The sequence below is a fragment of the Pituophis catenifer genome, unplaced genomic scaffold (genome assembly GCF_029215685.1).
Source record: "Pituophis catenifer annectens isolate HBS135680 unplaced genomic scaffold, rPitCat1.0.hap2 SCAF_10, whole genome shotgun sequence".
NCBI classification, from domain to species: domain Eukaryota; kingdom Metazoa; phylum Chordata; class Lepidosauria; order Squamata; family Colubridae; genus Pituophis; species Pituophis catenifer.
The window spans coordinates 11,347,342-11,361,342 of record NW_027256890.1 but is presented as its reverse complement, the minus strand read 5'-3'; the positions used below and the strand labels follow the sequence as shown (position 1 = coordinate 11,361,342).

General features: G+C 43.0%; 1 protein-coding gene across 1 annotated transcript in view; it reads right to left on the bottom strand.

Annotated features, from left to right (window-relative positions):
- NOS1 (nitric oxide synthase 1) overlaps nucleotides 1-14,001 on the bottom strand; it is an 88,713-nt gene that overhangs the window by 62,230 nt on the left and 12,482 nt on the right. The window contains exon 2 of the mRNA XM_070951413.1: nucleotides 4,401-4,524. Within this exon, the coding sequence (XP_070807514.1) occupies nucleotides 4,401-4,524 (124 nt within the window). The remainder of the gene's footprint in view (nucleotides 1-4,400; nucleotides 4,525-14,001) is intronic.

Here is a 14,001-nt window from a genome sequence, read left to right as displayed (position 1 = left end):
GTTTTTATTTTATTTTATAACATACAGAAATTCCAATTTCAATTGGACAGTGTGTTGTCCGGGAACAAATCATTTTGTAAAATATTGTTTAGAACAATATTCATTGCATTAATACAAATTATATTAATATTAATAATCATAATATTTGTTTAACCAAGTTAACATAAAAGATAAAGGTAAAGGTTCCCCTCGCACATATGTGCTAGTCGTTCCCGACTCTAGGGGGCGCTGCTCATCTCAGTGTTCGATATTGGAACACTGCTATCATGTCTCCCCTAGTCCTTCTTTTCATCAAACTAGACATACCCAATTCCTGCAACTGTTCTTCATATGTTTTAGCCTCTGGTCCCCCAATCATGTTTGCTGCTCTTCTCTGCACTCTTTCTAGAGTCTCCACATTTTTTACATCGTGGTGACCAAAACTGAATGCAGGATTCCAAGTGTGGCCTTACCAAGGCATTTTCGCTGGCTCAAGGAAAAAAAAAATAGATTGGGGTCAAAAGGTAGAAAATGTATTTAAGGAGCAATGGGGAAGAAGCGATCTCTTACAGGAATTTCCTCTCTCCGTGGAAAAAAAAAATATTTTTGAACACGCTGTTCCGCCTTCCATGTGCTCCCTATAGTCTTGAATTGAAAACATGGCACAGGTAGCACAGCCAAAATGGGAATTGACTAAAACATCATGATAAGTCTTGTTCTTTAAAAAAGAAAAAGAAAAACCAAGAAGCAGAATTGAGATGCATTAAAGAAATCATGCACTTCTTCTTCTTGTGCCATATCTGTCGTTGGACACTGACAAACATGTTGGCCATCCTATTTTTGTCAACAGCCGCATGAAAAAGTGCTGCTGAGTTTTGTCCAAACCGGTCCCTTAGATTTTGAAGCCATGAGATTCTTCTTCTGCCTGGACCTCGTTGTCCTTCAATCTTTCCTTGGAGGATTAAGTGAAGGATGCCGTATTTTTCTGGGTGTCGCCTCACACGTCCAAAATATTCTAACTTTCGCTTTTTAATGGCTTTGATGATTTCCCTTGGCTTTCCCAGGTGGCTGATCAAATCTTGCACAGGTGACCCAAACATATAGCTATGGGCTTCTATGGGAGGACATTTCCAAAAAGTGATGCAGATTGGAAAACATGAGCCAAGGAAAATGAGCAGATTTGCAGAAACTAATGAACGAGAAATGAGAGTAATAATAGGAACTGTACTAATGAGCGAGAACTGGAGGATAGTTATAGGAGCTGTACAGGAAACTGCATATTAAAAGCAAAGAACAGTTGATGATACTTTAAAAAGTATTCCATGTACTAATATCCAAGAGCCTGTAGTACAGTGGACTAAAGCACTGTTATTAACATCTGCTGCTTGCAATTACTGCAAGTTCAAATCTCCCCAGGCTCAAGGTTGACTCAGCCTTCCATCCTTTCTAAGGTAGGTGAAATGAGGACCCAGATTGTGGGGGCAATAAACTGACTTTGTATGAATATACAAAAGGATGAAGGCTATTGCTTAACACATTGTAAGCCGCCCTGAGTCTCCAGAGAAGGGCGGCATATAAATTAAAGCAAAAAAAAAAAAAAAAAGGGGGGGGGAACATATGCATTTATTGAATGCAGAACCCGTTCTGTCTATTCTGCCTTGGTCATACTGCAGGGTTCACTTTTTAACTCCACAGTTTTAAAAAGGTCATTGATAAAGTAGAGTATGCCGAAAGAAGACGAAATAAATTGAAGAAAAAAACATATAAATCGGAGGATTAGGTATTTTAACCTGGAGGAGAGAAGGCTGCAGAGACAAGAGAACTGCCTTCAAATATCATGGAAGAAATGGGGTAGAATTATTCAGGAAACAAGAAAAAGAAACAGCAGTTTAAACAAGGAGCTGATTTTAGTTGGGTGTAGGAAAATATCCCTAAGGGTCAGAGTTGTTTTGCAAGGGAACTGGCCCTCTTGGGAGATGGCAGATTCTCTTCTATGGAGCCCTGGAAGATCTTTGATCAGGAAAGTTTTATTAGTAGATTCTTGTACTGTACAAGAGCGGGTAAGTTTAGATGATCTCCAAGTTCCCTTACATTCTATGATTTCTGTAATGCAGAACATTCCACCCTCTCTCCCTCCGCATTTATAAAAATCAGTTGACATTTCCATTTTGCCCCGAAGGAAAACTTCATTCTTCTGCGATGCTTGTTTGTTTTTTTTTTAGATTAAGAAATGGGAAGAAAGTAAAAGAAAGATTTGGAAAGCAAAACATCCTTAGATGCAAACTGGTCAGCTAACTCAATATCGGGAGAAGTTCTCGTGTTCGTGAATAAGCTGGGAAACCGGAAGTCAAAGGGAAAGAGTCCTTTTGAGAAATTGGCTGGAGAAGCAAACTTTGGCACAGTGTTACTAATACAGATAGGACAGCGATGGCTAACCTTTTTGCCGTCGCGTGCCAAAAGCGTGGGGAGCGTGGGGGGGGTTACACACATGTGCCCAACACCCACAATTCAATGCCCCCCAAACCCCGCTCATGCGTGCATGACCCCTCAAGCTCCCCCCGCTATTGACACGCGATGGCATGGTGGGCCAGGTAGGCCTGTTTTTCACTCTCCCCAGGCTCCAGAAGCTTTCTTGGAGCCTGGGGAGAGCAAAAATGGCCTTCCCCATCCTCCCCGGCGGCCCTTCAGAGGCCGGAACTTCCGGTGGGCCCAGAAGGCCCATTTTTCACCTTCCCCAGGCCCCAGAGATTTTCTAGGAGCCTGGAGAGGGTGAAAATGGCCTTCCCCACCCCCACAGAGGCCCTCCGGAGGCGGGAAATGGCCCATAAATCAGCTGGCCAGCATGCACATGCATGCTGGAGCTTAGCTAGGGCAACGCTCACATGCCCACAGATATGGCTCTGTGTGCCACCTGTGGCACGCATGTCATAGGTTCGCCATCATGGGGATAGGAGTAGCGAGTGGTTGAATGTCTTCTCCCCTTCTCAAAAGTACACTGGAAGCTACTTTTGAAAGGGAGATAGGGGTCTGAGTAGAAACTGTGGAAACTAGGCAGTGGAAGAGGGTAGAGGTGGGAGAAATATCTAGATTGGACAGCCAAGAAGTAGATGCAGACAGATAAAGATCTAAGAGAGGAATATGGGAGGCAAGTCAAAAAAAAAGGCATAGCCATTAAAGTATTGAAGCGGGCAAGAGACGATGGATAGATGATTTATCCTTTTTGTCGTCGTTCTGATTTGCTTTTCTTTTTCTCTCTCTTTCTCTTCTTTTTTAGGTAGGTGACATGACTAGACGTTGGGTAGGATAGAAAGAATACGCTTTTATTAAAAAATGACAGCTAGAATAAGAGATAGAAATAAGAGGAAGGGGGAATATTAGTGTATATATTTTTATATAATAAAATAAAAGCAGTAACAAGAGAAAACATGGAACCATTGAATAATGGCAAATTGCAACTTGATATAAATGTGTATTATTATTATTAGAAATATATAAGTTGGTTGAATGTAATAACTATGATTAATTACTAGTTTTATTTGTATTAGAATGTATGCCACCCAAGTGCCACACTGTTCATGCATTGATACACACATACATATATAAAATAAAATAAAAAACTTGGGGGAAAAAAAGAGACCGTACAGAAGGAACGAGATTTAGCCTGTTGTTGTTTTTTATTTCCTGATATCGGGTCTACAGAATGCGCAAGTTTCAAATTGCTCTCTAGTTCTAAAGCTCATTATGAAAATCATAAGTGGTTTGTTTGTTTGCCTCCCTTTGTTTTTGAGAACAGCAAGAGTTTTAACCTTTAAGGTCATTCATACAGTCTTAAAAGGAAATAACTACAAGGTGAAGCAATTAAAAGCTTTTCTTTGCAGTTTTTATCACTTTTTTTTCCTTCTTCTTCAAGAAATGTTCTAATCTATTCCATGTGGGAAGTTTGTTCTTCGGCCAATAGATTTGGGCGTGTAGAAAGTGGAAGAAACGAGAACTGGGAACCAGGATGTATTCTTATGATTGGGTTGGTATGAGAATAATGAGAATAAAGTCCATGGGTGAGGCGAAAAAGGGTTTAATAGCAGGTGAATTCAGGGAGAAGGATCTGAGCAGTCCCAAGGAATGCTAGGAAATTAAACTTTTCAAAGAAACAATTAGGAGGTCCAATCTCTTCTTGAAAGACTCGTGACGCAGCTGGAAACGGTCAGGGGACTTGATCTGTTTATTTAGCTTCTGGACTGTTTGGCCGTATTATCCATCAAATGCCAACTGTGCCATTGACAATTCCATGAGGAGGGGCACACTGACGTTTTTACTGAGAAGGGACAATTTACTCACCAGCTTGATTTCCCAGAAAACTGGGACATTGTACCATCCCACCTGGGCATCGTAACCAGAGAGTCACCTTGTGGCCTGCCACTTACCTGGTCCTTGTCTGACGACATATTGATTGGCATGGGGTGCGTTTCAGATCCCCCCCACTGGTCATTGACGTTCTCCAGCTGCGTTGGCAATGTCCTTGGTGACTTCCGGTCCGTTTCGCAGAAACTGATGAAGGGGAAAAAGCACACAATGACACCCATGAGTCATGAGATTATAAATAAATAATTGGGCTCAAACCAGGTTCTGAGGTTAACCATGCATTCTTGAGTCCTGGAGCAAGCAGAGTCCCAATCAACAGCTAGTTGCATCTGCTTGCTGCAAGTAAAGGCAAGCTTTTCCGTCTCTTTGAACACGAGTTCTCATGCAATCAAAAGTTAGAATCAGTCCAGGGCTATACAAAGGAACAAACGGAAACTCTACCTTCTGCCCAAAATAGAATTGTTCCTGGGCCTTTGTGGAGAGTGAAAAGTGAAAAAAAAAAGAAAAGAAAAGAAAAGAAACCAGAAGATTGATAGTTATAAACTGAACTTGCACTGAATATTCGGCGATTGCCGGAAATCTTCCGTAAGGGAGTCTCAAACTTTTCTACAATACATTTTCTGATCAAAAGCCGTTTTGATTCCTGACTATTCCTGGATTCTTGTGGGACTATTTAATGAGTTTCGGTCCAGCTTGCCAAGGAGAAATTCGACACTTGGGTGTCACATAGGTGCAAAGAGCTCAGTTACAAAAAAATAAAAATTAAATTAAATTTAAAAATCTAGCAATGGAAACTTGTCTACTCGGTAAAAGCTAACAAGTCCCTTCCAATGCCTTGTGTTACTCTAATTGGATCTTGTGGCATTCCTGCAAATAAATACAACGGCGGAGCTTACATTTTAGCTTGCCAGCAGCCAGCTTCCTAGATCATTAAAAAATATGACCAAAAAAAAAAGTATTTTTAAATAAATCAGTATAGGAAGGACAATGGGTCTGTGGCAGGGGTGAAATCTACCAGTTCGGAAGTGCGCGCGCCATCGTCACGTGAGATTTTGGACCCTCTGCGCATGTACAGGTTACTTCCTAGTTAAAACCAGGGATTGGGATTGGGATGAGTAGAGTAGAGTAGAGTAGAGTAGAGTAGAGTAGAGTAGAGTAGAGTAGAGTAGAGTAGAGTAGAGTAGAGTAGAATAGAATAGAAAATATGGGATGGGATGGGAAGGGATGGGATGGGATGGGATGGAATTGGGATTGGGACTGGGACTGGGACTGGGATGAGTAGAGTAGAGTAGAGTAGAGTAGAGTAGAGTAGAGTAGAGTAGAGTAGAGTAGAGTAGAGTAGAATTGAATCGGGAACCGATGTAGTTTCTTAACAGTTGGGGATCATTGCTTTTATTCCTAATGGATAAAAACTTCCATCATTCTAATTATTTTAAATACAAGCAATGTGAATTAGGTGTACTGTTTAACCATTTGTGTACATCCCTTCCAGAATGCTTTGACCATCAAAAGTGCTTAAGGATCCACCTAGCTTTATGGCTAGTTCCACGATATTGTGACCGAAGTCGCAATCGAAAGAGAGAAAGAAAGAAAGAAAGAAAAAGAGCCACGTTTTATTTTGCAGTTTTGCTTCACAGCTTGCAAAATACAGAGCGCTCACTGGACTGCAAAAAAATTAAAATAAAAATCCGGCGAATATATGACGACTTCAAAAGCAGAGGTACCCTCGCTCCAGCGTTGAATGATATTGAATTTTTCTGCCATTAAAGGGACTTGTCTCCATGACGGGATTTATTCCCGTGTATTTACAAGAACACATCAAATGATTCGCCCGAAAGGGAGCTGTTTCTCTTTCATTATATCAGTATCGTGCTTGCCTGTATTGAGACCCACACGTATACACACAAACGCACTCGCCAAGGAAAACTAAATTCTACAATGCAGGCACAAAGGCTCACGTCCTCCCAGGGTGTTCATTGTCTACTTTTAAGAATAAGTACATTACAGATCGAAGTAGGTTTTTTTTTTTTTAAAAAAAGAAAAAATTTCTCATGGCTGAGCCACTTTAATCAAACAAACAAAAAAGGTTTATTTATTGGATTTTTTTTTTTTTAAAAATTCAGAACGGCCAAAGAACAAAACAATAAATCAGGAAGTGACCACTTCAGATCTTATTTCTGTGAAACCCCTTGTTTCTTTGATACAAGGAACCACACGGGGACAATACTATTGATTAACTTTACAGAACGGTTGTGAAGTCAAATCTGAGAGTGTAGTAAGCAGTTTGGAAGATGATCAAAACATACACACAAATGCTAAATTAGCATCGTCGTGGCACTAGTCAGAATCAATAAAAATTTCTCAAGCTGTGCGGTGCTTTGGATTCCAGTCTTGAAAAAAAAAATGGTTTCAGAGCGTGTGGGAGTACGAATGGAGCATCTGTTACAACTCATTAAAGCGGCTGCATCTGTTTCCCCGGCATGGTGAAGTTCTGAAAACAGATGCAGCTGCTTTAATGAGTCACCGGCAGGTGCTGCATTCTTGTTCCTTTATACTCTGAAACAGTAATTTGGAACAAAATCCAAAGCAATGCAAATTTCTATCAATTATCTTATATGTCTTTTAATGACTGCATTCACATAACCAACTGAATCTATATTGTTTGGTGTGTCAGTCCCCTAAGTAGAACCAAACCAGAGACTGAAATCCACAGGAAGCTCATAATTTTTTTTATTATACAGATTAACAGAGTTGGAAGGGACCATGAAGGTCATCTAGTCCAAGCAGGAGACCCTACACCATTTCTGACAGATGGCTGTCTAGTCTCTTCTTGAAAGCTTCCAGTGATGAAGCTCCCACAACTTCTGAAGGCAACTTCTGTTCCATGGGTTGATTGTTCTCACTGTCAGAAAATGTCTCCTTATTTCCAGGTTGAATCTCTCCTTGTTCAGTTTCCATCCATTATTCCTTGCTTGACCTTCAGGTGCTTTGGAGAATAGCTTGACCCCCTCCTCTCTGTGGCAGCCCCTCAAATATTGGAAGGCTGTTATCCTGTCTCCCCTGGTCCTTCTCTTCGCTAGACTAGCCATGCCCAATTCCTGCTATCGTTCATCGTAGGTTTTATCCTCCAGTCCCCTCATCATCTTGGTTGCTCTTCTCTGCACTCTTTGTAGAGTCTCAACATCTTTTTTATAGTGTGGTGATTGATATTGATATACCTAATATTGATATTGATATACCCAATACTGATATTAGGCATAATAACAGAATCTTTCTAATTTGTGCTGTTTCTCCTCCTCCTTCTTATACTCCAGTGAACCAATGAACTGACCTACTTCTGAATTATATTTCATCGCTCTGAATTGAAAAAGAAAACATTTCAACCACCTGTTTAGGTAACAGTTCTTGCATTTTCTGTTAAGGCCGTCTTCCCTCCTCTGTATGTAAGTGGGATTTAGTAAGTTTCTCAGGTTACATGAAGTAGCACGTAAAGTCAGTAAAGTGTCTTTGTTTAGATGTGGGTTTAGGTCTAATGCAGGGGTGAAATCCAGCAGGTTCTGACAGGTTCTGGAGAACCGGTAGTGGAAAATTTGAGTAGTTCATAGAATCAGTAGCAGAAATTTTGAGTAGTTTGGAGAACCGGCAAATAGCACCTCTGGCTGGCTGCAGAGTGGGGTGGGAATGGAGATTTTGCATTTATCTTTCCCCTGCCACACCCACCAAGCCACACCCACAGAATTGGTATTAAAAAAAAATGGATTTCACCACTGCTCTAATGTGAAGTTGGACCCACAATAAATCTTAATGTAGTGATCAGTTAATCAGTTAAGAAAATAGTCCATCAGATCCAAAGATTAATCTCTAGCCAAGACCCATTAGATCTCTATCAACAGATTATGAAAATTGAAACAAGAGTCACTGTTTCAGCAGAGGGGGTGAGGGTGGGGCGAATGTGGGGGGGGGGGCTTGCATTGTATTTTGGTGCACTTGGCACCAAAAAGGTTCGCCATCACTGCCCTAGATAAATTATCTGGCTAAATTTCCCTTTTGAAGCTAGTTATGCAACGTTTGGGGTATGCTTGGATCTCCTTCAGAGGTTTTCTGGTCTCCTTCCTTAGATGGAGAACAGGAAGTACCACAAAGGTGTGCTTCAAAGCCAGGTATTTCAGCCAAGGTATTCTAACCGCAGAGATTACCTCTCACATTATTATTATTATTTTTTTTAAATGTGGAGGAAGTAATCTTTTTCCTAGCTTGGTTTTTTTTTTTATGGCTATTATAAAAATCAGATAAAGAGCAGAACCCAACTTACAATTAAATCGCCAGCCAAGGACAATGTGGTCCAGGTTAAAGATCAATTAGACAATGGTTAATTCCACATTGTGGGGGTAAGCGAATGAAAGAAATTGGAACATTCCACAGCATTAAGAAAAAAAAGAGACTATTTTACTGGGCAGAGAAAACGCAGTAAGGCTGTTTCTACAGGTAGCCCTCGACTTAACAACAGTTCGTTTAGTGAAGAAGTTACAACGGCACTGAAAAAAGAGACTTATGGCCGTTTCCCCACACTTATGACCTTTGCAGCATCCCCATGGTCATGAGACTTCCTGTGATGTTTGCAAAGTGTTCCCTAGCAAAGGGGTCACCAACTTTTTGGACTTCAGGGACACTAAATTCATAATTTTAAATCCCACGGATCTCTAATACAATCTGCCTAATGACTGGCTGGGTGGACGTGGCTAGGTGATCATGTGACTTGGTGGGCGTGGCCAACTCGATGTCACTCATGTTGAGGGGTGCCTTGCCAGCCTCTACTCGCGCTTCCCCTCCCAGCCACTCCTTGCCTGCCCGCCCAGCCTCCTTAGGGCCCCAACAGGAAGCAGTTGTTGGAGCTAAGCAGCCCCCACGAGAAAGAGTTGGCAAAACAGCTCAGTTCAGATTGGATCTGACCGAGAAGGAGGCTCAGCAGAAGCACCTCACTGAGGACGACAAGCATAGGCTTTCCAAGCAGAGGGAAGACCTGCGGGAGTGCAAGGCCAGGTACTGGCGCCTGGAGGCTCAGCGGGCTGAGACGGTCAGCCAGTTCCAGACCATGATGCAGTCCCACTGGAACAAGGTCCTCTGGCTCACTAGCGGCACTTCCCTCCAGCCTTTGCTCAAAGCCCCACACCAGGAGGCTGAAGCAGACCCTGAGTCAGAATTTCTGCTCCCCTCCAACTCACACAAAAAGACCCCGAAGGGGGAGACTCTCTGCAGCAACACAAACGTTCATTGCACGTATCTGTCCCAGAGGCTGTAGCTTGAGGACCCCTGATTTAGTGCAATATAAACAATGCAAATAATTTTTCTGCAGACCACCAAAATTTTCTCATGGACCACCAGTGGTCCACAGGCCACCAGTTGGTGACTGCTGCCCTATCATATGCAGACTGCAAGGTTGCCCTCACAGAACTGTAACCTGATGATCAGGCATGACTAGAACACAAAGAAGGGGCCTTCTCTCACCTGCGTCCTTGAGATGTGTAGACTTCAGGTTCTAGACTCTTCAACTAGCTGGGATTTTAGGCACTGGAGTCCCCATGGCTGTGGAACATCGCTTTACATCACCGTTTCTCAACCACAGCAACTTTAAGATGGATGGACCCTGAGTCCCAGAGTTCCTACTGGGTGGTGAAGTCCATCTTAAAGTTGTTGAGAAATGCTGTTCTAGATCAAAAGGCCAGGCCTGAAGTCATTGCATTTTCAGAAACTTAATGCCCCATGTACCATGCGTCTTCCAAAATTAGTTTTCTTGCTCCGCTTAAATTCGGGATCACGTACTTTAATGCACCCAACTTTTAAAATTTGCAGAAATACAGAATGCAACGTGTCTTTATTGCTTGACCTGGGGTCTACAGCCCATGAACTCTGCCTTTGGCTAAATGCTAGCTTGGCTTCAAAAGAGCTGACAGAAGAAGTCAAAGTGCAAAAGAGTTTATTTGCGTTGCAAATTTAATGAAACCGGTTACTAAGCAGGTCAAATCTCAACCCAGCGGCATCTAGTCAAGCTAACCTGGTCAAACCTCTCACATTTCGCAGAGAATAAGGAAGAGATGCTTGACAAAAAATACACAATAGCCATTGCTGTATGTAAACAAACAAGATTGGAACCTATCTTTAAGTCTTAGCGCTCAAGAGCGTATTCGGAAGTGACTCAGATATAAGTCAGAGTGTAAATAGAAGAGGACTTTGTAACTTCGAACAGTTGCTAAACCAAGGGTTGTAAGTCGAGGACTTATCTGTATGTAAAATGGGTCAACTGATTGGTGTTTAGATGTTTTCACATTAATGACTAAAGGTGAAATAAACAGGAAACCAGTATGTTGACTATTGTGCTAGTCGTTCCCGACTCTAGAGGGCGGTGCTCATCTCCGTTTCAAAGCCGAAGAGCCAGCGCTGTCCGAAGATGTCTCCATGGTGATGTGGCCGGCATGACTCAAAACCAAAGGCGCATGGAACGCCGTTCCCTTCCCACCAAAGGTGGTCCCTATTTTTCTACTTGCATTTTTTATGTGCTTTCGAACTGCTAGGTTGGCAGAAGCTGGGACAAGTCACAGGAGCTCACCGCGTTACGGGGCACTAAGGATTCGAACCGCTGAACTGCCGACCTTTCGATCGACAAGCTCAGCGTCTTAGCCACTGAGCCACCGCGTCCCTCTACATCAATGACTAGGTAGAGTTGAATTAATCCACGATGTGACAGAGTCTGCTGTGGATTAATGCAATCCTCAATTGTTAATTGGCTGGATCAGATAACTCATTTTTGCTGTTGTCTCAAAATGCTAACCCATCCCTGACCTAAATGTGGAAAACAGGCCTTCTGTTTTTAAACCTGGTTGAAGCACCCACCACTTTGATTCCTCAATACCACTAATAACCCGAAGCCCCTGACATCTACCACCAACAAATGCACTTAGGGTACAGGCTTCCTTATGAAACGGAGTACAGATTGTGAGGCCCAATTGAATCCCATTTAATTTTTGCACATTTAAAACGGATGCGGTGGCTCAGCGGCTAAGACGCTGAGCTTGTCGATCGAAAGGTCGGCAGTTCAGCGGTTCGAATCTCGAGTGCTGCATAACAGAGTGAGCTCCCGTGACTTGTCCCAGCTTCTGCCAACCTAGCAGTTCGAAAGCACATAAAAAATGCAAGTAGAAAAATAGGGACCACCTTTGGTGGGAAGGTAATAGCATTCTATGCGCCTTTGATTTTGAGTCATGCCAGCCACATGACCATGGAGACATCTTTGGACAGCGCTGGCTCTTCGGCTTTGAAATGGAGATGAGCACCGCCCCCTAGAGTCGGGAACGACTAGCACATATGTGCGAGGGGAACCTTTGCCATTACCTTTTAATTTTTACATTTCACCATCCTCCTGCATTCACACATGCTAAGCCCGATGAGTGTTAAGTTCGGGGCGTTCCTTTGTTCTTGTCAGTTTTTGTAATGTTGCATTATTGTAGATGCTGGGTTTTATTTTTTTTTAATGAATCAACACCACTCCAACTGAATTGTAACTGAATTGTAACCACTCAGTTGGAGTGGTGTTGATTCATTAAAAAAAATGAAGCTACTTACGGGAGACACGGAGGATGAAAATTGATTCTTAACCTGCAAAGCCCCATTCTCTGCCGAGGTTTCGCCTAGGGGTGGGTTCTAAATTTTTTTACTACCGGTTCTGTGGGCGTGGCTTATTTTGTGGGCATGGCTTGATGGTCATGTGACAATTCTTTAGGATTTAGCAGAGGTACTGGTCTACCAGGCTTTTAACTGCTTGCAGAGCTGTACCAATCTACCCATTTATTTTTGCAGGCACTGGTCTACTCATGTATTTTTGCAGGCACTGATCTACTCATGTATTTTTGCAGACACTGATCTACTCATGTATTTTTGCAGGCACTGGTCTACTCATTTGTTTTCTTCTAACACTGATCAGCTGTAGGGCGGCCCTTTGAAGCCCCACGGCAAGCGTTTAAACAGTTTTTTTCCCTCTAGCCATCAGCTGGGACTCAGGAGGCAGCAATAGATTGGGGGTGGGGCCAAATAAAAGGTAAGAATAACATGGGGGTGGGTGGGGGAGGCGGGGGGTGGGCAGAACCGGTTCGGTGACATCATATTGTCACCGCTACCGGCTCGGGAGAACCGGGCCGAACCGGGAGGAACTCACCACTGGTTTCGCCCCTCCCTTAAATTCTACCGGCAGCAATATTTCCATTCTATTCTTCCTCTATGAAGAAAAAAAACCCCAGGAAATCCCAGGGAGTTATAAGATAAAAAGCACCCTGAACTTCTCAGCTCAGAGGGAGGTTTAACTGTTGACTAATTTCCCTTTTTCCTCTTTTCAATCAGCCTACAGGCTGCACAATGCACACCTCTTATTTATTGAAAAGTTCTTGACAAGGTGCCTTTGTATGCAATAATCTTTTAAAAGCTTATCTTGTTCCTGTGCAGGCCATTCTAACTCTCTTCTAGGGCATGAAAAAGCCTTAATTTGCCTCGAGCAACATTAAAATGTTCTGCTTCTATGTTTGAACTTAGATTGGCTTCTCAGGAGGCCACCTCCTCGCTAGCATCATTCTTGGGTGTGTATTTGCATCTTTTGCCTAGGACACACAATTATCCAAAGGCAGGTTTGTGCAGGGGTGGACTTCATAAATTTTAGCAAGGGGTTCTCTGCCCAGTTGCTGGGTGGGCATGGCCATGGTGGGCGTGGCCTAGTCGGCCTCCTGTACCACGGAAGGGGTGTGTGTATTTGCCCTCCCCGGGCTCCGGAGGCTTTCCTTGAGCTTCCAGGAGGGCAAAAATGGCCTCCCCAGGCTCCAGAGGCCTCTGGAAGCTGGAAATGGGCCTGTTTTCAGCCTTTCTGAATTCTGGTAGGCCTGTTTTTCACACACACCCCCGAGTCTCTGCATGCACTCTGCACTTACCTGCATCCAAAACGGGCCACATGGAGACTCCTGGGAGGGGCGGGGCAGGGTGGGAGGGGCCAGCCATGAGTGGGATTTGGGGGTTCTCCGAACTGCACAGAATCTTAGCTAGAGATTCTCCTGAACCCCTTCGAATCCCCAGCAGCCCACCCCGGGTACGTGGATGTTACAATTTTAAAAGCTTTATTTATTAGGTTTTTTAAAATCCTGCCTTTATTATTGGAATGGAATGGAATAGAATATTTGTGAAAATCAAGACAAAAGCAAGTAATTCCTATAGGCAGTCTCCTTTGTTTGATTGTCCCTCCATCCTTGCAAAACAGAGAGACTGAAGAGGAAGAGATTTCAAGAGAGTAAGCTATTTGCTCTTCCGCATATTGGAATTAATTCAACTTCACCAGAAGCAGGCAAAAGTCAGGCAAAGGTGAGGTTGCCTACAGAAACTGGTTTTTTTTTTTTCTCACCCTCCCCTCCCCTCATCACAGAGTGGAGAGATTGGAGAGAAAGGGATTGCAAGAGAGTAATCTGTTTGCATAGCATGCCAGCGACTCCCCTCCCTGGATTATGGCATGGTTGCATTTTCTTCTGATGAGCAGAATACAATAAGTAGGCACTTGAGGCTTCCAAAGGGCAAGGGAGTTAGAAGTGATGAGAAGATAAAACAAAAGAGGTGAAAATGATGTCTGTGTTTGTATGT